This window comes from Gallinula chloropus (genome assembly GCF_964237585.1).
Source record: "Gallinula chloropus genome assembly, chromosome: 5".
NCBI lineage: Eukaryota > Metazoa > Chordata > Aves > Gruiformes > Rallidae > Gallinula > Gallinula chloropus.
Genome location: NC_140090.1, coordinates 73,011,292 through 73,036,509, shown reverse-complemented (window position 1 = coordinate 73,036,509; position 25,218 = coordinate 73,011,292). Strand labels below are relative to the sequence as shown.

The window sequence follows — 25,218 nt, the reverse complement described above, 5'->3', positions numbered from 1 at the left end:
TTTTGGAGTCTCCTGCCTGGAGACATTCAAACCCACCTGTCTGTGTTCCTGTGTGATTTAGTCTAGGTGATCCTGCTCTGGCAGGGGGGTTAGACTAGCTGATTTTTCAAGGTCCCTTCTAGCTCCTAGTGTTCTATGATGTAAAAAAAAACTTGATGGGGTAGATAGAGGGAGAACAGCTCTAGTATAATTTACTTCAAGCCAGCATTCACTGGTACATTTTACACAGTAAGCATAAAGAACTTGTGCACACTGATGTCAGAAAGCAGACCAAGACAAGATTCAGCTTTTAATGATACAGAAACCAAGTTTTACTATGAACAATTTTCATACTAACTTCAGAAGTTAAGTTGCAAGGAGATACAGTTTTTCAAGGAACATTTATGGCTGAAGCAAGCTTCACAGTGACAGTAATTTCCACGGGAAGGTTGCAGAACAGACTCACAATTCAATGGCCATTCCATGAAGTTATGTGCATTCAACAGCAAAATAAAAGGAGAAATGCTTAGCAGCCCACTGGTACAAAACAAACACAGAGCTGACAGTTCAGCTTGCAGCTTTGAAATCCTTCAAGTTACACACTTATGTCATGATAACAATACAAGCATATAGACAGATACACCTCTATCTGTAGTCAAACAGCAGAATTTCTACAAAGCAACTGATTAAAGCTGATAAATACACTTGCTCTTCAAAATAAAAAAAAAAAAAAAACAAACTGCAGCAACTTGGTATACATACAGATGAAATGGCATACAGACCTAGGGCTCCAACAGTTTTTTCATTTCAGTGAACGCTTCTGGATTTCCATACTTGTTTAAAAGGAAGAGTAGGATCTTTTCATGCTTTTTAAGCTGTGAAATAAGCAGGAATTAGAAACACACATTTATTTACTTTTAAAATTGTTGATTTCAGGTTGGAGTTGATCCTAAAACTACACACTCTGCTAAGTCTCATATTAGTTCAATGAATATACAGTTCCTTTCTGCTGTACAATCTTCAGCAGTTGCAGGGAGCAAGCAGAATTGTAGCTGGCTTCCCCTTGCCCCTTCTTCCCCCTGTCCCACCCCAAAAAACTCCACCTTCCTCAAACCAAATTGATGAAATATTTCATTTGGGACAGAGACCAGGATCTGAAGTTAGGTTATGCATACATGTGTTGCATTATGTTTCCAGTTATATTAGAATCCTCTGTCTTCTTCGTCTGTCGCAAGAATCAGAGCCAAACTTACCAAAGCAAGGAAGGATGGCAGGAAACAGAAAGTGGCTGAATTTAAGTCAGCAAAGACATTAGCTGGGTCAAAATCAAAGAGATAGAGGGGAAGTAGGGGCAGAAAGAGAGAGGTTTGACAGCCCACAGTGTGACAGAGAAGTCAACTACATTCAGGAACAACAGTACTGGCAAACACTGTTACAAGTTCCAGTCATCTACTGAACTCAAATTCTCAACCCCAGTTTTATGACTGCAATATTAATCTCTCCTACCTGAAATAAACACTGTAAGAATTTCCTTAGCTGCATTTGTCTGCCAAGTTTTATCCACAGCAACAGAACCATATTACTGAAAAAATCCAGCTGCCCTTTCCTTAAATGACAGTTTATGCAAAACACCACAAGTACACTGACACAGCCCAAAGAAACTTTCCTGAACCTTCACATTCGGGGTGGGGGATGGAGAGTAAAAGCACCACATGTGTGGTAAGACAGACCAAATCTGTGTGATCTATGCACTATCCTACCTCAGTTTCAGGGTGCTCTAATTATTATCATATATATAAAACAACCTAAGAAGCATCAGGATATTTACTTCATCCATCTCCAAGGTTCAAGTTGGCTATTACCTCCCCATTGCCATTTGCTTCCCACACAGGCTTTCTTTTCAATTCTGGAAACACAAAACCCCTCCAAGTATTGTGTGGACTGAATCTTACCTGCATTTTTAATTCTGTGCAGCAGCATTTGGTCTCACCTCCACTGTCTACAAGAAACAAAAAGCAAGTGAATGAGCAATGACACACAGACACTGCTCTCATAACTTAGGAGATGGTCTGTGGAATTCTAAGACTTTTAGAAGGAAAAGACACTTAGGCATCCCACATGCCCACAGTTCTTCAAATTAAGCTTAAGCTAAAACAAAGCACATACCTTGATGTTCAGTATGTAAGTTTTCAGTCCCAGAGGATTTGACCAAGCCTTCCATTACCAGTTTGTCAACCACGTTCAGACGGCCATTTTCATAGTTTTTTTCCACTGTTACTAAATTAACAATTCCATTAATCCCTTTCACTGTAATTGTGACATACTTATTCAGTAACATTTCTTTCAACTTGTCAAGTAGCAATGGAGATGTCTCAGCTTTCTCTATTCCTGGGGAGGGGAAACAAAACTTTCTAAGATTCAAGTCACATCAAAGAAATTATAGAAAAAAATACACTGTTTTTGAAAAATATGACACTAAGTTTTCCTAACAAATAGCTTAGATTCTAGAGATAATTAACTAAAAACATACTATCCAAAACTGCTCTTGCAGTTGTAACCCAGTATTACTGTATTTCAGCAGATCGTTGTGGTGTTTGTCAGTGTTAAAGAATGACCACTATAAAGATAGATTTAATAGTGTTCAAGAAAACAACCCATCAAGGATTTTCAGGGGTGGTTTTTGGTTGGTTGGTTTTTGTTTTGCTCTTTACCTGCAAGTGAACATACAATTGTCTGGAAAGGCAGCTCTAGGTAGGAATCAGCGATAGGCAGCACCTCTGAGAGTGGTAAAGTTTCAGTGTTGCCATAGTCTGCATACAGTACTTCCACTGCAGACTGAGAAGCTTTTAAAACAAGAGCTCTGTACCAACGGCCATCACCTGAAGAGATTGGGACATGAAGAATCACTTGATCAACTACTTACAAACAGAGCCTATCCCTGCATAGCTTTCCAGGATTTGCCCCCACCTCCCCCCCATACTCTGGTACACACAAGAGGCCACCTGACAAGCAACTAGTCCATAGAACAAGAGGGAGTTTGCTGCATTTGTAAAGATTTAAGTGTTGCTTTCAGAATTTTTCCTATGTTAGACAGGTAAGAGCTTTACTACAACACTGTTTTAAGGATGCCTGCACACCATATTTCTAGCCCCTTACCTTTGTTTACCTCTCAAAGCAAACAAAGTTTAAAGAAAAAAATTTCTTTTTCCCCCCTCTATTACGCGGAAGAGATATAAAGGAAAAATAATTAAAAGTGGAAGTTAAAAACACCTGTCAAACACAAGTATGCTCTCCTAGTCTGTAAAGTACTTTAATTTATTCTGTTTTCCATGAGCTGTTATCTCATGGACCCAGCCCCCATATTCGTTTTCGGCACTTTGCCAGATCTCCTATAACAATCCACGTGCAGTCAATGTTTAATATTAAAGAGCCAATGTTATTCTTTAAATATCAAGCAATACATCAGTACAGCATGGCTTCTTTTGAAAGACAAAGTTCCCTCACTGCTAAGGATACATTAGTAGTTAGCTCAAGTCAAAGCACAGACAGCTTGTTGGGCTAACAAGGCTGAGTGATCAGTTGTCAGAGCCAGTCAGTCATGCCATCATCCCATGTCCAGACAAGGCAACACACACACCCCTAAACTAGAAGGGGGTCTGTACAGATGTAAGTGCACTATTGGCCTGCCATGAATTTCATGCCCACGTGACTCAGGACAGCACAGATTGCAGTTTAAACTGTAACTAGCTGTTCCTTCCTCTTAAAACCCCACATATTTTGCAGGTGTCATGGTTTAGCCCGAGCTGGCAACTAAACACCATGCAGCTACTCAATCACTTCCCACACACCTCACCATCCCCCATCCCACTGGGATGAGGGAGGGAATCAGGAAGGAAAAAGTGAGAAAAAGCTCATAGGCAGAGATACAGATAGTTCAGTAGGTAAAGCAAAAGCCACGTGCACAAGAAAAGCCTCCTCTTCCCAGAGCCCCTGATGAGCTGAGCATTGAGCTCATACAGCACAGAATGCCCCTTCTGCCGGTTTGGGTCAGCTGTCCTGGCTGTGTCACCTCCTAACTCCCTGGGCACCCCCAGACAGGCTGGCAGTGTGGTGTGAGAAAAGGCCTTGACTGTGTAAACACTGCTTAATACCACCACATAACCCCTCTATCTAACAAAGTCACCTTTATTATTAACACAATTTCCATCACAAATCCAAAATATAGCCCCATACTAGCTACTATGAAGAAAATGAACGAACTCTCAGCTGAAACCAGGTCAGCAGAGGACAACCTATCCCCTTATTTTAATTTCCACACTGTCACACAGTTTCTTTGCCCTAAAGATGTAGACAAGCTATCCCTTTGTAACAGACCAGAGATCTGTAAGTGCTTTAAAGCTGGCATTTTTCTGTGTTCAATAGCAAAAAAGGAAAAGCTGTGTTTTACACTCCTCAAGGGCAGGTAAGAATGAACCACTGCCTCACCTGAAAACTTGGCACAACAGGCTTCCCCCTGTTTTGGTTTGAAGGGCCGGCTCTTACAAGACTTACAATAGTTTTCTAGTTCAATCAACTGCCCATGCAGCTTCTCTTGATCTATGGGGCAAAAAAAGCGTTTGAGAACTCATCACATTGGGGTATAATGAAGAGCATACTCAGTTTTAAGCTCCCCTGCTCTTACCTTTGGCATTTTTTAGGGTTTTTTTACCATCCAAGCCACGTTACCACATGTTAAGAGTTCACTAGGGGCATTAACTAGCTTGCAGCAGTGACTTCTTACTGGTACTAAAACCAGTAAACGCTTTCTTACCTTTAATTAGAACTGGTACCGTATAAAACAAGTCTGGGCTTACAATTTCTGTTACACAGACAGTCAGAGATTCTTCTATGGCCAATTCAATTGGCTTCCAGTGCTCAAGTGAGGTTTCTAATTGAAATAGCAAGAAGATGCAGGTCACTAGTTTCCCCCAAACACACACACATTATAAACAACTGTTACAGAACATCAGAACTGCATGTTTTCACTTCAGTTTCATTTGCTGTTCGTAAACCACTGACATGTAAGAGTACCCAAATTAAAAGAACACCTCAGGAAAACAAGGCACTGGAAAATAAACATGGCAAAAGTTTTAATCATACCAAATTTGTAACTCTCCACTGTCAGACATTCAAATAGCTTAAGATAGTGATTTTCATCTTTCTCTTTTTGTCTGTAATGCCACCTGCAGGGCAGCTTGTGTTTAACTGCAAAAAACTCACTATCTAATCAAAACTATGCATGTTCATTATTGATATTGACCATAGTTAAACAGCAAGATCAGAGTTGAAAGGCTGGAATACTGAAAATTCTTGTTCAATCTGAAAGTTAACATTCATTTAATTACCTATTCTGTCAAGAGACTTGTTTGGAAAGTTCTTCTCATTTTGTGGAACTTCCTTTACCGCCAACTTTTCAGACATCAGTATCTCATTAATCACTTTTGGGTGACCTGTGGAATTGTCAATAAGCTCTACTCCTGCCCCATCTTTGGAAAGGGAAGTTACTCTGGCTTGAAGTTTTACCCCTGCAGTGTACGTATGAAATCTTGCTGTAGCTTCTGCAATCCATTTGCTGTCACCAGGCTTTATACCTAGGAAGTGGGAGAACTGTTCAATGTATTGCCATATATTGCAATATATTGCAACATATATTGCTTTAAAAAAAAATAAATATATATATATATATTTTAAGCACAACTTAAAGTACAAAGATTACTGCTACTAGCTCAGGGATACTCGTACCTCATCCTGTTAACTCTTCACCTTCTTACTCTTTTTTTTCCCTTAGGAATCCCAGTTTTGTTTTCTACATGTTATGACATTCTATAGAGTAAATATCACTGACTTCAAACAATGTTGATAAGACTGTTTAGGAATCAGTTTAGTGCAGACTTTTGATCAAAAGAAGCAGAAACCAAGGTCTTTTAAGATATCAAAAAAGACATCTCGATGAAATGTGTTTTTTTGAGCTTTGTCCTGTTTCCAAATTTTAAACAGACTACATTAGAAAGAAAGAGTAATTCTGTAGAATTCTGAGTGATTTGGTGTGAAAAAGAGAGGCAGAAAATCAGTAGAAGACTGAAAACCATCAGTACAGCACCAAACTCTGCAGGAATCAAATGAAACATCCCTACAGAGAACTGGAAGGCCAGTTTGCTTCGTAAAAGCAGACAAGCTCCTTTGCCTACAAAAAATTTGAGAAATAATGAAGTTGCACAAAAGCACATTTACTCCCAGCAACCAAAAGCTAGTAAGCACTACAGATGAAGCAGAACTCCAAAAGCTCAGTCATAAGTAACCTCCACGCAGTTCACTCCACAGGAATCTCAAGAGCTCAGGGAAGAGCCACCACCTTTCTGCTAAATGTCAGTCTGCTGTGTAGCAAAACTAAAAGTGGCTTCTACAGTTTCCAGAGGCTGGAAGCAACAGAGAGATTCATTATAAAAAACAAACCAAAAAGAAATAACCTGTCATCACCTCTCTCCCCCAAAGCAGCAAGTCTCTAAACGCAATAGGTGTTAATACAAGAAAGAATCTGTACCTGACAGCCAGCATTTAATTCCCTGAAATGGAAGTTTTAGGAATGAGGGTGAGATGTGCCGTATTTTATCCAGTGGCACTGTCTCCACGTTTCCATAGTCCACAAAGCATACTTCCACAGTTCCATCTGAAGTAACATTTTGCACCAGAGCACGGTACCAGTTCCCATCATCTAATTTTAGAAATTAAGACGACAAACAAAAAACTTTATACATTTACAAGAAAATAAGTGTTGTTAAGCTTTCAAAATAAATCCAATTCTTTGCTACCCTCCACCAATGCAAATGATCAGATATCCATTCCCTCCTCCCTTTGCTTTACCTTTCACCCTTTAAAAATCTGTCACTTACCTGAGAAAAAAGCACAGCAGGGTTCTCCATTCTGAGGCTTAAATACATCAGGTGGAGTTTTCTGACAGTATTCAGACAATGATTTGTTAAGCACTTTTAAAGCAAGTAACTCTGAAAATTAGAAAGAAAAAACCCCAAAGACAAGATCAGTCAAACTAACTTGAGCTTTATCAATACTGTTCACTGTATAGCTTGCATATAAAGTTCTAAATTTTGGGGAATCTCCCATCAAATTTTTTATAAAAGAATTGTTGACACCAAGTTAAATAGTTAACTTGCTAGAGAAACATTAGCAGGAAAAGGGAAGTGAGGTGGTATTTACTGACAAGTTAGTTCAGTGTGGTTGCAAAATGACCAATAGTTCTTCCTACTAATCTGACAAGCATCCTCTTCTCCAAAATCTGAAGTATATTTTACACCATGGGAATTATCTAGTTTAGCCACTGCATATGACAGATTATGGGATCTTGAACACTTCTAGGGCAAATCTTAAATTATGGGAAATCTAAACCATTTGTAGATGAGTCAGTGAATAGAGTCTTTGTGTTGTATTTCCTTTAAAGCATGACTGAATTTCCCCTGAAAGTGATGTTATAGACCAGGCTAAAAGATCGGATAAAAAATAAGTGAGAAGCAGAGAAACTAGCAGAAAGAAGGTGAATAAACTTACCACTATTATTTGAAATCTGACAGTAGAATTCTCCAGGGTTGTACAGCACACACACTATGACATCTACTGTTTGCTTAAGAGTTAATTTACTCCACTTGCAAATTCTCTCATTCACTGTGTCCTCTAGAGATGAAAGAGCAGAGATGTAGAGAAGGAAATTAAAATACTTTTTACAGGAGAAGAGTTTACATATCCTGAATGCTCATTCATGTCCTCAAATTTCTTATTATAAATAATCCAAAGGACTAACTATCCAGTGAGAGCCTCTCTGAAGAATAAAAGCAAGAGAAAGGTGCCAGTTGCTTAATGTATTTGATCACTACTGGAGAGTGCAAGCCACAGAGGAGTGGGGATAAGCAACCACACTAAGAGGTACAGGCTTGGTGGCAACACCCTGAGCAAGAGGGATTCTGGGAGACCTTATTCCCAGGAAACAGGCTGGAGGCACAGAAAGAAACTGCTGTCACCAGATGTACTGGAAATGGTTTAAGGGGGAAAAAGAACAAAAAGACTAACAGAAAGACTGGCTGCAGAAATCTCCCCTGTATATTATACTCAAGTACCTGAAAAAACAATTCTTAAACACAGTTTGTAGAATAGATCATGTGAAAACTATTTATTCTCTTATGTGATAGGGAAACTTCTAAACCAAAAATACCATGCTGGATCCAGCAATCACAGCCTTAATCACTAGGTTTAAATAAAGCAAGTAAGTTAATGAAGAAGTACTTTGCAATTTGAGAGAGAAATGTTGCCTGTTCAAACTCTTATATAAAACCCACAAGTTCTTTAACACAAGACAGAAGTCGATAGTCTGTTCAGAACCTGTATTCAAATGCTCCCACTCAGTGCAAGAAACTTAAGAGGTGAGATGTAATCAAGTAAGCCAAGAAGTATAAAACAGGTCCAGATCAAAATGTGTTTGGATATAAACATAAAAGCTGCTGTTCACTTGAATTTTATACAAGAGTCCTTACCCATCTGAACAACTCTCACAGAATCAGAGACTAGTTTGACTTGGAAGATACCTTCAAATGTCATCTAATCCAATGCTCCTGCAATAAGCAGGGCCATCTTCAAGTAAATCTGGCTGCCCAGAGTCCTGTCCAGCTTCATCTTGAATGTCACCAGGGATGGGGCATCTATCACATCTCTGGGCAACATGTCCCAGTGTTTCACCACCCTCATTATAAAAAAATTCTTCTTTATACCTAGTCTAAAATCTTCTCACAGTTTAAGACCATCACCCCTTCCCCAATCACAACAGGCCCTGCTAGAAAACTTTTGTTCCCATCTTTCTTATAAGGTCCTTGAAGTACTGAGGTTGTCTAGGTTACTGCAGTCACATGTTTGAGGATTAAATATGTGTGGCCTTATGTGTAAAACACAGGACAATAGCTCAAATAATATTTAATCCTCAAAGGATAAGGGCATAAGAACAAGCAGGTACTAACTAGTCTTATCATACTTCAATTGGGAATTGTAATACTTCTAACCAGAGAAAATGAAATACTAATATTGTCATCTGAAAACAAGCAACCACCACTTTATTATGTATGTATGTACACACACACACTCAAACACAGGATTTCTTCATGGCACAGTTGCCAAGGCTAAATTCCAGAGTTATGAAGACTAGACTTCATTAGCCAAACTGGAAAGTTCTTAATTAATAAGAACCTGCATTCCTGCAGGAGGTTAAATAACACCAGTACAGCAGGACATGTTTGTACTCACCATCTGCTTGCTTAACACTCGTTTTGATCATTGGTAAGGCCACCTTTGATTCCACAGCTGCACAACCTTTCTCTATGAGATGGTTCGAGACATTTATTGCTGGAGTAACTGATGCATCTACAAGCTCCACCACACATTTGTAATCCTCTTTATCCACTACTTTTACTATAAACACTTTGTCTTCCACCAGTTGCTTCATAACAGAAATAGCTTTTGAGGTCCAGGTTTCTACTGCTGGCTTCACACCTAAAGGATCACATAGTATGAAAAGGTTCTGAGGACAGTCAAAGTCTCAACAATATCTGTTTAAACAGCCAATTAAGCAGCAAATACACCAAGTAACATGCCCTCATTCCTCATGCTTGTAACAAGATTTCAAACCCAGGTATTTAGATTCTGAAATATCATAATACTTGGATTTCACAGAAAACTCAAAGATCATCTATAACTAGTCTATTATATAAAGAGAAGAGTAACTTCATATTTATCATCTCCTTAGTACGAATGTCTAAGAAGTGTCAGCCTTTGGGTCTCATGAATACAGTTTGAATTAACATTATAGGCTCTCTCAGCCAATGTATCTGCTTCTTTCTCCTTCAAGATTTACTCTGAAGGCTACAGAATTTATTTCTAAAATGCAACTTTTAACCAGAACTTTATAGTAATAGATTGGCAGAAGTTGCCTTCTAAAAACGGATATATTGATACAGCAGTAATCCTTGACTCTAATCAGGAAACATCCTAACTGATCCCTGTGCATCCACATTGCGTTTAGGACCTTGAAGAACAAGTTAAATATCAAGTATTTTAAAGGAAGGCTAGACAACAAGTATCCAAAAGGAAAGATGCTGAAGCAAAGAGGTGGCCCATCTTGCACAGCAATGGAAACAGAGAAAAGCAGTTTCCAATGGGAAGTTAAACATGTTGAAACCAATGGATTATGATCCTGGCTTGAGGCAGAAGGATGCACTAGGAAGCATCAACGTCCTTTCCAACCTGACAGATTTCACAAGCCTATGGAGAAGTCTACCAGCAATTTCACTAAGTTTGCCCCAGGGAAGGGGGGCAGGTACAGTTCTGAACTTCAACATGCAAGATGAAATCTCCTGCAGTGTTAGAACCAGAACAGATTTAAGAATTCCATAAATCCAGTACATGACTGAATTTTGCTTAAAACTAAAGCACATGCAAAAATTAACAGGTATATTAATATAACAGTTTTCCAAACATACAATTATAGCTCACCAGGTACACTAGCAAAGATTTGTCGTGTTTTGTAGATATGCCACAACACTTAATTCCAAAAATAACACTTACTATTATCTTCACACTTCCTCATAATTCAGAAAGATACTACAAATGCAATCGTTATCTAACCTCGCTTATTTTGACTCCACCCAGTTTAAAACAGTGTATTTTATCTCATACCTGCCAAGGTACACCTTATGGCTTGAGCTGGTATGTCCATTAATCTTGGAATCATAGGACGAAGTTGAGTCAGTGGAAGAACTTCAAAATTCCCATAATCTACATAGCTCACCAAAACAGTCTCTTCAGAAACATATGCTACAACAGCAGCACGATACCAAAGATTGTCTCCTAGGAAAGATAGAAGTGATCATTGTGCTTTCTGTTGACTTCAAAGAACTCAATTTTTTGGGGGCAGACAAATATAAACACATCAACCTTAACAGTTCATACGAACCTTCACAAAACCTTTATGGTTTCCACATATACCACCGCCACCCCTTGTATGATTTGAGTGTGGCAGACTCATTCCTTACCTGTGAACTGGGCACAGTATAAGTTTCCAGGAACAGGATGGAAGGCTGGATCACTGGGAAATTTGTCACCATGTTCATTAAGAGCCATCTGAACCTCAGCAAGCTGACCTGAGGTTAAAATATACAGGTTTTGGAACACGCATTGTCTTGTAATTATTACAAAATCCAACAAATCTTAAGGTCAAAGCTTAGAACATTTTGTGGTATAATGGAGATTATTTGAAATAATTTTTAACATAACAGTAAAACAGTGAGGAGACAGTCTCTTCAATCAGCAAGATCAAAGTGAATCCTCCTGGAAGTCTGAAGAATCACAGCAGTAAAGAGGAAAAACAGTCACAGGAACACAACTGAAGCCAGTAGGAATCAGGACAAAGCTAGTGGAGGCAAAAACCCAAGGAAGTTGGCTCTTCAGACAACAGACAGATGACAAGTGTCACTTCTTGCCAAAGGACATGCTAGGCTATGCCTATGCAGAACTCAAAGGCTGCACAAATACAGAGAAAAAACATTCATCTTAGGAGACAGACCAGATGACACCCAGCTGTAAAAGCCCATTTAGCTGGGGGGAAAAAAAAAAAAAAAAAGAAGTTAGTAAATAAAATGCTGGCTTAAACAGCACTAGGAAGTGCATTCCACAAGCTTGCTCTGCTCTTCTCAGATATCCATTTATGGGTACTGTGGGAGATGCACCAAGAGTACCCTGTGGCCTACCATTCTGGATCCCTGTATGTTACTTATGGTCTTATGTTTTACTGTTTCAGGAGACACCAAAACAGGGATCGGGCACTATTATCTGTCCTCCTCATACTCACATATTCTCCCCACGCTATGTAACAGAGAAGTTCAGGCCACACACTCAGCATTTAAGAAAACACTTACCCCTCCAGTGGTAAAGGAACAAGGCATCACAGGAGTACACAAAGTCATTAGAAATTCATATGCATTTCTGGAAAATGCAAGAACTTATTTAACATTATGTATTTAGCTTGTAGAGCGAGTCCAGAGGAGGCCATGAAGATGATAGGGGGTTGGAGCACCTCTCCTATGAAGACAGGCTGAGAGAGCTGGGTTTGTTCAGCCTGGAGAAGGGAAAGCTCCAGGGAGACCTAATTATAGCCTACTGATACTTAAAGGGGTCCTGCAGCAAAGTGGGAGTGGGACTGTTCACAATGGAGTGTAGTGATAGGACAAAGGGTAATGGCTTCAAGCTGAAAGATCGTTCAGATTAGACATTTGGAAAAAATTCTTTACTATGAGGGTGGTGAGGCACTGGAATAGGTTTCCCAGAGAAGCTGTGCCTGCCCCTGGATCCCTGCAGTGTTTAAGGCCAGGTTGGGTGGGGCTTTGGGCAACCTGGCCTAGCAGAGGGTATCCCTGCCCACAGCAGGAGGTTGGGACTGGGTAGGCTCTGAGGTCCTTTCCAAACTAAAGGAATTCATGAATCATGGAAAAAATTGACTTCAGATTGCTAAAATCCATGCCACACCATCTTTCTACTTTGCACTACTCAGACCACCCACAAATTATCACCTCACAAGTTAGTAATTGATATTAATGGCTAACAGTACCAAAACCACCTTCTACAACACCATTGCTCTTACCTGACTGAGGTATGGCTCAACGCTACAGGGAACCATTTCAAGTCAAACTACAAGACCACCAACATCTCTCTCCAGACACCCACTACTGAGGAGAAAACCACCATGCTAGGTACATTATATCCCATTTTCAACACATGACTTACAGGCATTGTGCATCTGCTGACAGAAGAAGCTTTCTGGATTTTGAACACAGGAAACCAGACCAGAAAATACGTCTCCAACACACACAGAGATGCACTCTACAACTGGATTAACGAAGTGAGTAAGTTCTTCATCTTCAGGTATTTCTTCTTTACTTCCCTTAGAACTGTTTTCTGACACTGCATGTTAAAAAAACAAAGGGTTACACATCAAAAGCTAGATGACTGAAAACATACAGCCTCACCAGCCAAGATTAAGAATCTTAAAACCTGCTAAATTAAACTACAGAACACTGAAGAAGTTTATTCTTTTTGCTGACTCTTTGGGCTTTGAAGGCTCCTGTTATATTATCCATGTAATTAATGCTCGTGTAATCAACACTAAAGAAGTACTTTATGTTATTAAAAAGTATATGTGCTACTGTCACTAGCAACCCAAAGGAAGCTTGATCAGTCAATGTTTTTAAGTAGAAGGTGACAGGAGTGAACAGCTGGAGTATGTACTGCATTCAGGATGTCATGCAATACAAGATACCACATAATTCCCCAAGTTTTTTCCATCTCCTTAATAAGAGATTTTTTTTAATTTGCTTGCTTACCTCTTGGACTGTCTAGTCCTTTGGCAATACTTCCTGGAGTTAAATCAGACCTTGTTTCTAAAAGTACTTTATTGAAGCAGTCTCCTAAAATACAGATTTAAAAGACAACAGTAATTTACCACACATGACAGTCATAATTTATTTTTATTTCACAACCATCTTTGAGCCTGACCTGTATCCCTATGACAAGGCAAACAGGTTCTACTTATTTGTTGAGCACTTTGTATGTTTAGAATGCAAAATAAAATTAGTTTCAGAGTAACCCAACTACTTGAGTTTTCTGAAGACACTCACAGCTCCAAGATTGCTTGACTAGAGCAAAGCAGTATCAACATTTACTCACTGCCACTGAAAACCACTGGTTGAAAAATAGATTACAGCTTTTCACATGAGGATTCACTCCTTACCTCATTTACAACACTGAGCATGCAATGAGTTACCAAGATTTACTAAGAAATCTTGAGTTTCTTAGCTATTATATAATTAATTTCTGATGCATGAAGCTTTATTCCAAGCTTTCAATATAATTATTTTAATCTGAAAAGCTGAATGCAGATGCTTAAGTTGCTTGTAAGGTCATGCATGCAACATTTCATAAACGCACTGAGATTATTTTTTTTCTTCTCTCCAAGAGACTGACAAGTTACACTGCTTTGCCATTATTGTGTTGTAAAGCAATCAGATGTGAAAAATGCCCGGAACAACCCTGAATCAGTTGAATTTACACTGTACTCAAGGTGAACCATCATTTTATGGATTGCAGAGACTATGACATGGACATAAGCTGTCCATGCATCAGGTATTCAAGCAAGCTAAGAGAATCTACAGTCACTTCCTTCCAAGTTTCTGCAGGGTGCATATCACAGAATATTAGGGGTTGGAAGGGACCTGGAAAGATCATCTAGTCCAATCCCCCAGTGAGAGCAGGATCTGCTAGAGCAGGTAACAGAACATTCAGAACCCTCCAGGTGGGTTCTGAATGTCTCCGGGGAAGGAGACTCCACAACGTCCACATATCAATGAAAACAAGATGCTCTTAGCACTATATTGTTCTTGCTATACAGGACAGAAAAAGAAACCCCAAACAAAATAGCTCTCCAAGTAATGACAACAGGCATGCTTTCTCTGTAGCAACCTAGTTTCACATTCAAAACCACCCCCCTCAGCTCAACTGAAAACCTGAATTCAGACTCCTCAGAGGTCAAGTGCTCTTACTTCTCTCTATTCACTGAGGCTCACTAAGTTAAATATAAACAACTTGTGTTCTCCAAAGTCCAATGGTTGCACTGTCTCCAGAATAATTCAGCATGCATGTACAAAATACAGCAAAAGCTTCTAAAATCCTTAGTGGAACTAGAATCAGATACGATAATTGAGAGTTAAAATGTATTCGATAAAAGGAAAAATGTGGTTCCAAATTTGCAAGCCTCTTAAAACAGAAAACCAAGTAAAATAATCCAGAAGACACTGAGTTGTTACAGTTCTACTGGGGAAGTAATAACCTTAAATGTTAGTAAGATTAAGCATAACAAGATCTTTCAGGTACGGACATTTTAAAACTACCTCTGTACAGAAAGGTAAAAGGCCACAAAGACATAAAATCAAGGAGGCAGGTTGGGAAAGTGACAGGAGGGAAAGCAAAGCATTTCTCCTCTTTTAAGTGTTATCAGGCAGGTGGGTAGGAGAAGGAACAGCAAACACGACAGACTTAATTGTATTAGGTTTGTTGGGGGGGGGGGAGGAAGTGATTTTTGGGGTTTTTTTTTGTTGTTGGTTTTGTTTTTACACACACACTTACCAGCATTTGTAGGAGCAACATCTACAGCAAAACTCAACATAATTTCTTCCTGTACTATATCAACAACAGTTACAGAACAGTGCTTTCCCATCAGCTGGGAAGAAATACTGGTAACGCCTACATTCCATCGTTTTTCTTTTGGATCATAATTAGCAAAGGAACACTTAATTGCCTAGAAAGAATTACAAATTAGAACAAGAGGGGATAGGGGCTTATTTGCACTGTAAAAAAAGCAACTAAAAAATTTAAGGTCCTTAGAAATATCAATCATCTTGCATATAAAAGTTAAAGCTACTGTTGGAATATCACATGCAATCAATTCAATTAACTTTTTATAGTTAAGAATTAGTAAGTTAAGTTCAAATTGTAAGCTACTCTTCCTCTGATTCTCCTGCTATTTATGCTGCCATACACAAGGCAAGGCTGTATCACACACCACGCCTGACTGCAGGTGCACATCCTAACTTGTCCTCAGCAGACACAGAAGGCTTTACACCAAGGTTCAAACAGCTCAAAATCTTTCATGAACCCAGCAGAAAGCCACATGAACAAGCTATGAAAGACTATTCCAACAGCTGCTTGTCCCTGGTTGAAGTAACACATCTCTACTCTTCATGCATAGTTAACCACACTAGTTCAACTCACAGATTAAAAGCTTGGCTGTCTATGTTGCAACATAAAACATTTACACAGCTGTCCTTATTCCAAGCAATTTCTCATTACTGCACCAGACCAGATTAGAAGGGGGAGGCAGAGCGCTTTCCCTTGCTGTGCTCCAGCATAGAAGGGACCTGTGGTTCTAATTACTCCCCAGCAGTGTGAGGGTGTGGTTTTGTTTGGGGGGTTTTGTTTTGGTTGTTAAACTCAGAACCCAGAAATTCTGAGACTAGGAAGCAAAAAGCCAGGTGGCCTTCCTCACTCCTATGGAATAGCTAGGGAACATTTCAGGTGGTGAACCTTAGTGTAGTATAGCAGGTTTTAGGCATCACATTCTTTGAACATAAAATACTGTGATAACAGTTACACTGAGACACAAGTTACACTCACTTCAGAACTACTCATTTAAAATACCTCAGCTACTGTTAGGAAAAACAGAACTCACACATGGAGGTACCAACAGTTCTATGTCTTTGTGCAGAGGTTTAACCCAGGAGATTGGAATATTTTCTTCGTTTCCATAATCTATATAGAGTACTTGTGCTTTCTTTTTTAATATATCCACATCTTTTATCAGTGCTCTGTTCCAGGTCTGTGTAGGAATAAACAATAATCTTAGTAATAACACAACATGCTTTGCATTACTTTATGAAGTTTATCAAAGGCAGTTACCAATTCTGAGGTGACCCAAATGAACACAATTTACTGCAGTGTTTACTGCTGTGAAGGTAAAATTCTAGTCTTATGGATATTGGCTACCACACAGTAAGTCAAGTACCTGCTAACAATGGAAGAAAGAAAGGGGATGAAATATTAAAAAAGGTATAGAAAGGGATACATAGCTAGATGTGGCTAAAGAAATACAACCAAAACTGTCAGGTAAGAAATTAAGAATGAACTTCTGTAAAGAAGTCATATCTCAAACTGTTCTAACTACAACAGTTTAAATTTGCTAAGAACACAAACAGCCTTTAAGCAACAGCAGGACAAACAGTACCTACAGAGTCCAAGTACACATATACATGAAGTGTTTAGAGGGGGGAGGAAATAATCCGTGCCTTAAATTTGAGTTCTAGGTGTGGTAGTAATTAACTTTGTAACAATTCCACCACAATAAACTGATTTCTAATTAATAGCCTTCACTGGTAGAGCTATAGCTAAAACATGCAAGACATTAGGAGGTTGACATAGAATGGTTTTATGGACAGTCAGATGTTACCTGATCCAGAGAACACCTTGCAACACAAACTTCCCCTATGACAGCACTGTATTGCTCTTCAGTAACTGTGTTAGCATAACAGTCTTGCAGTTTCACAGAAAGTTTACTGATCTGGTCTAAAACTTCTGGAGAACTCATCTGTATATAAAACTCTCTTGGACTCTTGAACTCTGTTACCATACCCTAAAGAGAAAAGCCACAGCAGATTATAACTATGCAAGAACACAGCGTTTCTGTGAACAGTGTTCATTTCAATAAAAGCATTTCCATCTATACTTGATTTTGTTCTTTTGTTTTGAATCTAGCAGCAGTTAACTGCAGTTATGCTGAACTTCACAGTAATAATCTTCCTCACTCACCCTGTTCCCACTTGCATTTACTTATCTTTATAAAGGAACTTCGCATGTGAACAAAACTAAGAACTAAGGACACAAAGCTTCAAATGTAACCTAACAAAGCATTGTAGGATTCTTCTAAAATAAAAATACCTGTACTTCCATTGCTTTTTTGATCCCTAGAGTCTGGAGATCTGAAAGCATTATTTTCTCCATGTGCTCTTCCATCTTGAGGGACTCCACAGAAGTTGACCTACCCTATTTAAAAGAGCTACAAGTTATGTTTAAATTGGAATAGTTCACCTGTAGGTCTTTGTAGTAACAAATGAAAAACAGCATTTTATAATTTCAAGAGGCATGTAAAAAAGTGCTTTTGTTGACTTTCAGCAAGCTGTCTTGAAAATAACTTAAAACATTATCACAGAGATACACTGAACAATGAAAACCAAGAGCTGGTCTCCCAGATTTATCTCTTCCTTTCACACCCATTTTGCACAATTCAGCCATATTTCCTGCTTTTGATCCTCTCAAATAAGAGGAATTTAGTTCCACCTGCTTCCTCCTACCCTTAAGGCCAGAGTTGATTAGAGCTTTAACTGCAGGAATCCATTTTTAAAAAAAGTCTAAATGTTTAGGGTAACCTGCTTAATGCATACCCCATCTGTGTCCCTGACATCCTAAAAACATTGAAAGATATTCTTATACACATGGTTAGGGAAAACCTCTTCTACATTTGGACCAATATGCTGCAGGCATGATGACCAAGATTGTTACAACTACCAAAAATAATTGTTTACTTCTAACAGAGATCCTTCTAGAACATTTTCTATAAAAAGCACATCTCAATTCAAAGGTAAAATACATTAAAGATTGTTCAGTATGCAATATAAGCTCTCTTCCTTTTGCAGAACTTGCTTGAGAATCAGAGAAAAATAAAACCTTCTGGCACTTCAAAATAAACGTTACTAATTGTTTATTCATATTGTAGAGCCCCTTGGTATGAAGTGCCCCCACTATTAATTGATCTCTTTTACTAGAATGGTCACAAGTACACAAAACAGAAAGCTATCAGGCTGAACTAACAGAAGTTAAATACCCAAAATAAAGCCTCCTTTTTCAAATCCTTCAAAGAGTTAAACAGATAAATGAGCTACTTGAAAGACATGCACAATGAAGTTTTCTTGTACAGGGCAAACTTGAGGCTAGTTGGAGGTATGCACCTTTACTGACTTCCCTAAATATCATCCCAAGAAACCATGAAGATAGCTAAATAATCTCCTGCAGAAGATTATTTAGCTATCTTCATGGTTTCTTGGGGAAATGTTTGGCTGAAAGGTCAAGAGAAGTTTCAAAACATTAAAAGAGGAATACTATGTCACATTTAATTCCTGCTACAAAAAAACCCCCAAAAAGTTATCTGCATCTGTTACTTCACAATACCTAAATTCAATGTATTTCTCAAATAATTTGCAAGGCTCCAAGCATCAGTTCGTCATCTACACATAAAACAAGACAACACCAGAATTCTTCCCAAATTTGACAAGCTACACGTGTTTCCTTCCTAAAATATTTCTTCAGCAACATCATAGATGTCCTGATTTATACCATTTTCACAAATGTTTTTTCAAACAAAAAATGAAACAGTATGGCTAACGGCTCTAGAAGTAACGTTTTAAAAATGCTTCTCCCAGTAACTTGATTTGAAACAGTGATCTTTCTAAGAGGAGCAGATTATACTGTTTGGAAATTGTTTCTTTCCTGTACCAGTTAAGTATATTGTAAGTAGCTCACAGCAGATCCATTCAAGACAGTGAAAATCATACACTATACCTTAAGATGAACTCCCTTCTCATTTTTGGCAGGTAACTTGCCTTTATTTTTCTTACTTACACTGTAATTAAAGAAAGAAAACCATGTTAATTTTGAAGAACCAAAGATAGACAAGTAGCATTCATAACACCTACTTAAAAATAAAATGAAAAGGCTGTGTTCATAGTATGTGGGTTTTGTCAACCCTTATTCCTCCTCCAATAAAGCACAGAATGGTAAAACTGCTAGTTCCCTGTCATGCAGCACATGCTGTGTTTTTCCTGATGCTATAAAGAAAAACTAAATTAGTTTTGATTATAAATGGGAAATGTTGTAGAGTTGGGCTAACACTATAATCCCAAGCAAACCTTAAGAACTATAAAACTGCAAAGAAGTGGGGCTACTTCTGAAGAATACCTAAGAAATATGCAGATAACACATCAGTTTGCTCCTACATCCCTCCCTCTCTTCAGTGGAAAAAAATCTCTAGTAAACTTTGATTATGGACACCTGCTTTTAGAGTCACTGAACTGCAATCATCACACCTTGCTAGAGACCGTCATCATAACTGTTCCAAAGCCAGCCAGCCAATTTGTACTGCGCTATAACCTCACAGTGTTTACTTTAATTAAAATGGATTAGGGAGCGATCTCCTGAGCATCTAAACTATCATGTCAAACAGCAGTAACAGGCAGCTAGAGAATGGCCTGGCTGAGACAACTTCTAATTGCAGCTCTGCTCAAAGAAATAAATATACATGAAGTACACTAAGGATACAGTTCGATTCAAAGGTCTGTTAAATGCAATCTATTGACCATGCCACTGTGGAAAAGCAGAGTCTCATTTCTCCTCCCTCTCCTACTGTCCTGGTTTCAGCTAAGAGCATTCACTTTCTTCCCAGCAGCTGCTATAGTGCTAGGTTTTGAATTTAGGGTGAGAATAATGTTGCTAACACACTGTTTTTAACTCCTGCTCTTGTGGTTCAGGTCCAGCCAACAGCTGAGCACCAAGCACTGCTCACTCATTCCTCCCCCAGCAGGATATGGAGTGGGAGAGAATAGGCAAAGGCCACAGGGGTGGGACAGCAAAGGGAGGAGGAAGTAACAAGAAGACTCAGTACAGAACACTTATCACAGTGATAACACAAGGCACTTACTGACCTGACAACCAAGCAGACACTCAGGCCACACTCAGACCTTCAAGAAGCTGCCCCTCACCACCTACCCCCCTTTTATGGGAAACATGACATCACATAGCATGAAAACATCCTCTGTCAGCCTGGCTCACCTGTGCTGGCCCCTTGTGAAAACTAACAATATCCTAGTCACAGCCAGGCCAGCTGCCAAGCAGTCAAGGAGTTTTCAGCTTCTCATACCACCTTGCCAACAAGGAGGCAGGGGGTGCCCAGGGAACTGGGAGGGGACACAGCCAGGGCAGCTGACCTCAACTGGCCAAAGGGGTATTCCAGACCATATGACATCATGCTCAGTATGTAACTGGGGAGAGGGCCAGGAGACAGTTCAGCTCAAGAAGTAGCTGAACACTGTTTTCAGGCAGGTGGCAAGCAGTTGTGCTGTGTATCACTTGTTCTGTGTATTATCTTATTACTACTATTCTCTTTTGTCATGTGAAGCTGTCTATTTCAACCCACAAATTCTACATTTTCTTTTTGATTCTCTCCCTCATCCCACTTGGCAGGAGGAGAGGGGACACAGACAGGATGAGGATGGGACAGAGTGAACGAATGGCTCTGTGGTTGTTTTAGCTGCCCACTGGGTTAAACCATGACACCTACCTCATCAACAGCAATACTGAAGTCATGGGACAAGCTGGTATTCTTACTGCATGCTCACACCGTTCTGACACAAGTAAAAATAATGCTCTTGCTGTAAAGCAGACTACAGAACTACTGAAAGAACTCCAACAGTATCTTTCAAGTCACCCTTCTAAAGCATAAGTTTTCTGACAAGTATGAGATAATGCAGCAACATATTTTACTGTAATAGTGCCTTTACATGGTAAGTTAGGTTCTATTGGGAGGGGTATTGTCTTTCTGTAAAGATTGTTTGGCAGAACTTTACTGGAAGTTAATAAACTTACTTCTTTATTAAACTTACTTCTCTTTAATTGGCTCACATACAACACTATGTGCTGGCCAATCTTTCTTCTGACAGCCTACAGAGCAATAGCATATCTGCTTGCATTGTGAACATCTGAGAGATCCTAAAAAAAAAAAAAAGTCAGAGAGAAACATCTATACCTGAAGAGACAACAGCTGTTAAGATACAGTCCCCATGCACTGTTTAATAATTACTTTAGTAGATGGTTCCTCTACTCTGTATTTAGGAAGAAAAAAATAAAACATTTTTCATTAAGGAGATGCTCTTCTGTTCAGTTCCTAACCCCAACTATGTTCTGAATAGCCACTATACTTGTATAGTGAAAGAGAAAAATGCACATCCATTTCAACACACTTCAAACCAAGCTTTCTGATCTTGTTTCACTGATAAACATATGAAGAACCACAGACTACAGGACAAGAGGCACTTACCAGACAGACCACAATAATGACAAGTCTTTGTTTGAGGGGGTGATACTAATGAACTAAAGAGACTCTTATCATAGCCAATAGCCAAAGTGTTCTCAGGTGAACGTTGCAATTTCTTTGGCTTCTTGTTACTGAAATGAGAATGTGACACCTGTGGAAGAAAAATTTGAAGTGATTCTTATCAGAAAAAACACTGCCCATTAGGGAAGAAATATTCTAAAACACCAAAAATGCAACAACAAAGACAAAATTTCAAAATTCTAGAGAGAGCAATATATTCTGATCATTTCAGATTTCTGGTATCTAGAAACACTCAGAATATTTGGGGCAAATATAAAGGGCAATAACTCACAGTATTTCCTTTATCAGCAGCATCTGTCAACAGCAAGTTCCCTCTACCAGTTACACCTCCCATGGAACTTCCTAGAAGCAGAAATATTTGCAAAAGGATCTGATGAACAATGTTAATGCATGCCTGTGTTATGAAGTGCTTGCAGGAAGACACAAGGCCCTTATCTACTCCCATTTTTCTGCTGCACATTTGAGCAATGGAGATCACAGAATCATAGGGGGTGGGAAGGGACCTTGAGAGATCATCAGGTCCAACCCCCCTGCCAAAGCAGGTTCCCTAGGACAGGTCGCACAGGTCGGCGTCCAGATGGGTCTTGAATATCTCCAGAGATGGAGACTCTACAACCCCCCTGGCAGCCTCTCTCAGGGCTCTGTCACCCTCACTGTGAAAAAGTTCTTCTGCATATTGGTGTGGAACTTCCTATGCTCCAACTTGCAGCCACTGCCCCTTGTCCTGTCTCCACAGACCACTGAAAAGAGGCTGGCCATTTCCCTGTGTCCCACACTTCAGATATTTATAAACATTAATAAGATCCTGTCTTAGCCTTCTTTTCTCAAGGCTGAACAGCCCCAGTTCATTCAGCCTTTCCTCATAGGAGAGATGCTCCAGTACTTTAATCATCTTCGTAACCCTCCTCTGGACTCTCTCCAGGAGATCCCTGTCTTTTTTATACCAGGGAGCCCAGAACTGGACACAATACTCCAGGTGGGGTCTGACCAGGGCAGAGTAGAGGGGGAGGATCACCTCCTTTAACCTGCTGGCCATGCTCCTTTTGATGCACCACCCCAGGATCCCACTGGCCCTCGTAGCCAGCAGGGCACACTGCTAGGACCATAGCACACCCTAGAAGTCACTTCTTGTTATTGCTCTGATACTATGTTTATTCAAACCTACCATCAATGGTATTATTAAAGCAACAGTTTCACTGCTATGTGCTTATCAATGTAAGTTTTAATCCAATCCATAAATTTGTTTAAAATAAAGCTGTTTATCAGGAACAAATAAATTTTACGTATTTTTCAATATCTATAGGGCAGAATTCACAATAGGCAATTTTACAGTAGCTAAAACAGCAGAAGTTCCTTTCAGTGCTGTTGAACATGTGGTCTGTATTAAGTTTATACTTATTCATAGTTTTGTCCCATCAGTAAGTATTCAGAAACAAAATACAAAAAGGTATCTTGACTTTCCAGTGCCTTGTAAGCTTTGTGGTCTTTCCAGTGAGTTTATCATCACATAACTCTCACAAGACAGACATTCAGCAAGTCTGCATACCAATTATCTTTTGCTAGGAACTATGTTTTTTTATAAGTGGGTATCTCATTTACCTACAGTAAAATTATTTCACTTATAAGCTACACATACAATTCTGGGCTTCTTCCAGTCTGATAGGCTGGAAGACCTTCACACAGCCAACACAAAACTTAAGTGGACTTTTCTCCCCACTTGGAAGCAAGTTAATTTTGTAATCCTTGCCTAAGCTAAAATTCTTGCCTGGCATGAAGTCAAACTTCATGAATGCTCCAGACCCAAGATGACCTAAGACATTCCAGACCACACAAGCTTTAATAATTAGGAGATAGCTGTATTTATAAGCCATACTCATACTGACATTTATCAATAATCAAGGACGTGCAAAATCAGAGAACAAAGTCAAGCTTTGGACAAAGTTTATTTTATCGCACTTGTTAAAACTGCATTTAAAATTTTCTGTACTATTTCTACAATTGGTGAAGAACACCATGTTATCTGTTCACAAAACACTGACTTTTGTTAGATATCTCAGAAATTCAGGCTCAAAATCAAGAGCTACTCAACAGGAAATTGGCACTTGGGACCCTGCGTCTTTAACCTCCACCTGCAACTTCATTACCTTTGCTGTTCACATGAAGCTGTTCAGCCATCATGTAAATGTTGGTGTCACTGTATGACGAAAGGTAGCTGTAAGGCCTGGTAACCACAAAAGCATGGATTTAAAGAATAAGTCAGGTACACAAATTAAATATTACAATCTTTCCAAGTCATATTCCAAAGCTGTATTTAAGCATGAATTTTGAAAGGCTAATTCTCGACTCTGCCTTTAGCTTGTACAGGAAAAAGCAAACTTTTTCTGCAACAAAGTTCTCCACAAGGAACACTCCAGATGAAAACTAAATGATGAAAAGTCCTTTACAAGGGGAGAGCATCGAGAAGCAGCTGTCATGACCTGCACTTCAACACTGCTGGACTCATGAGAGACCCGACTCTCTTGGTGAAACCTCACCCTAGTGCAAATAAATCCCTCCTATACTGCACTCATGGGTTCCAGACAACTTCCAGAGGAAGGCCCGAAGCCCCAGGACAACCACCAGCTTCCAAGCAGGCAGAGCCATTGTCTGAGGGGAAACTACTGCCCCAGGGTCTACCAAAAGGAACTTCTGGCACCCACTTTCCAAATATTAGCATGCAACATAACAATTTCAAATATAAAACCACTTTCTTGCTACATAACAAGTGAGAAATCAGATTAAAATGAACTTACAAATAAAGCAGTCTTTCAGCACATCAATGAACACTGCCACCAAACCCAGAAGTGTGCTTTCACTCCCACAACACAACGGTTCCGATACACCCCGCTTTAATTAACTGAGAATTAAACATCCCCACCCCACAGCCTCCGCCCTGCCGGCGCAGGCCAGGGCGCCAAGGCCTCACTGCCCACCCGGCCCTACCCCAGCCCCTCCGCCCGCACCCCTCTCAGGGCAGCGCTCGCCCCGCGGAGCCTCCCCTAATGCCCCTCAGCTGAGACAGGCCCTCACTCGAGGGCCGACAGCCACCGGAGGGGAAAGCACCGACCCTCCGAGGGAAGAGACGGCTCCGGCGCCTTCCTACCTCCCCTCTCCTCTCCTCCCACCCCGCATGTGGCCCGCTCCGTACGGCGGCCTGGAGATAGGGCAGGGCAGGGCAGGGCGGGGCGGGGGCACGTACTACGCGGTGGGACCCGGCGCGGTGAATCGTCTTTCCTCTCCGCGTCCCGCCTTCTTACCCGGACAGAAGCGGCCGGAGTACCCGCAGGCAT

General features: G+C 39.8%; 1 protein-coding gene across 1 annotated transcript; it reads right to left on the bottom strand.

The window, feature by feature from the left end:
• Window positions 1-355: 355 nt before the first annotated feature.
• On the bottom strand, window positions 356-25,218 carry TDRD1 (tudor domain containing 1; the record flags this gene model as incomplete). Its single annotated transcript, XM_084264642.1, has 21 exons — window positions 356-854; window positions 1,932-1,978; window positions 2,146-2,367; window positions 2,691-2,858; window positions 4,465-4,575; window positions 5,364-5,609; window positions 6,560-6,730; window positions 6,909-7,019; window positions 7,579-7,701; window positions 9,316-9,561; window positions 10,744-10,914; window positions 11,100-11,207; window positions 12,847-13,023; window positions 13,443-13,526; window positions 15,241-15,412; window positions 16,343-16,489; window positions 17,117-17,299; window positions 17,605-17,704; window positions 21,378-21,483; window positions 21,812-21,959; window positions 25,186-25,218. The coding sequence occupies 21 exons, from the start codon at window positions 25,216-25,218 to the stop codon at window positions 762-764; spliced, it is 2,967 nt and encodes a 988-aa protein (XP_084120768.1). The 3' UTR covers window positions 356-761.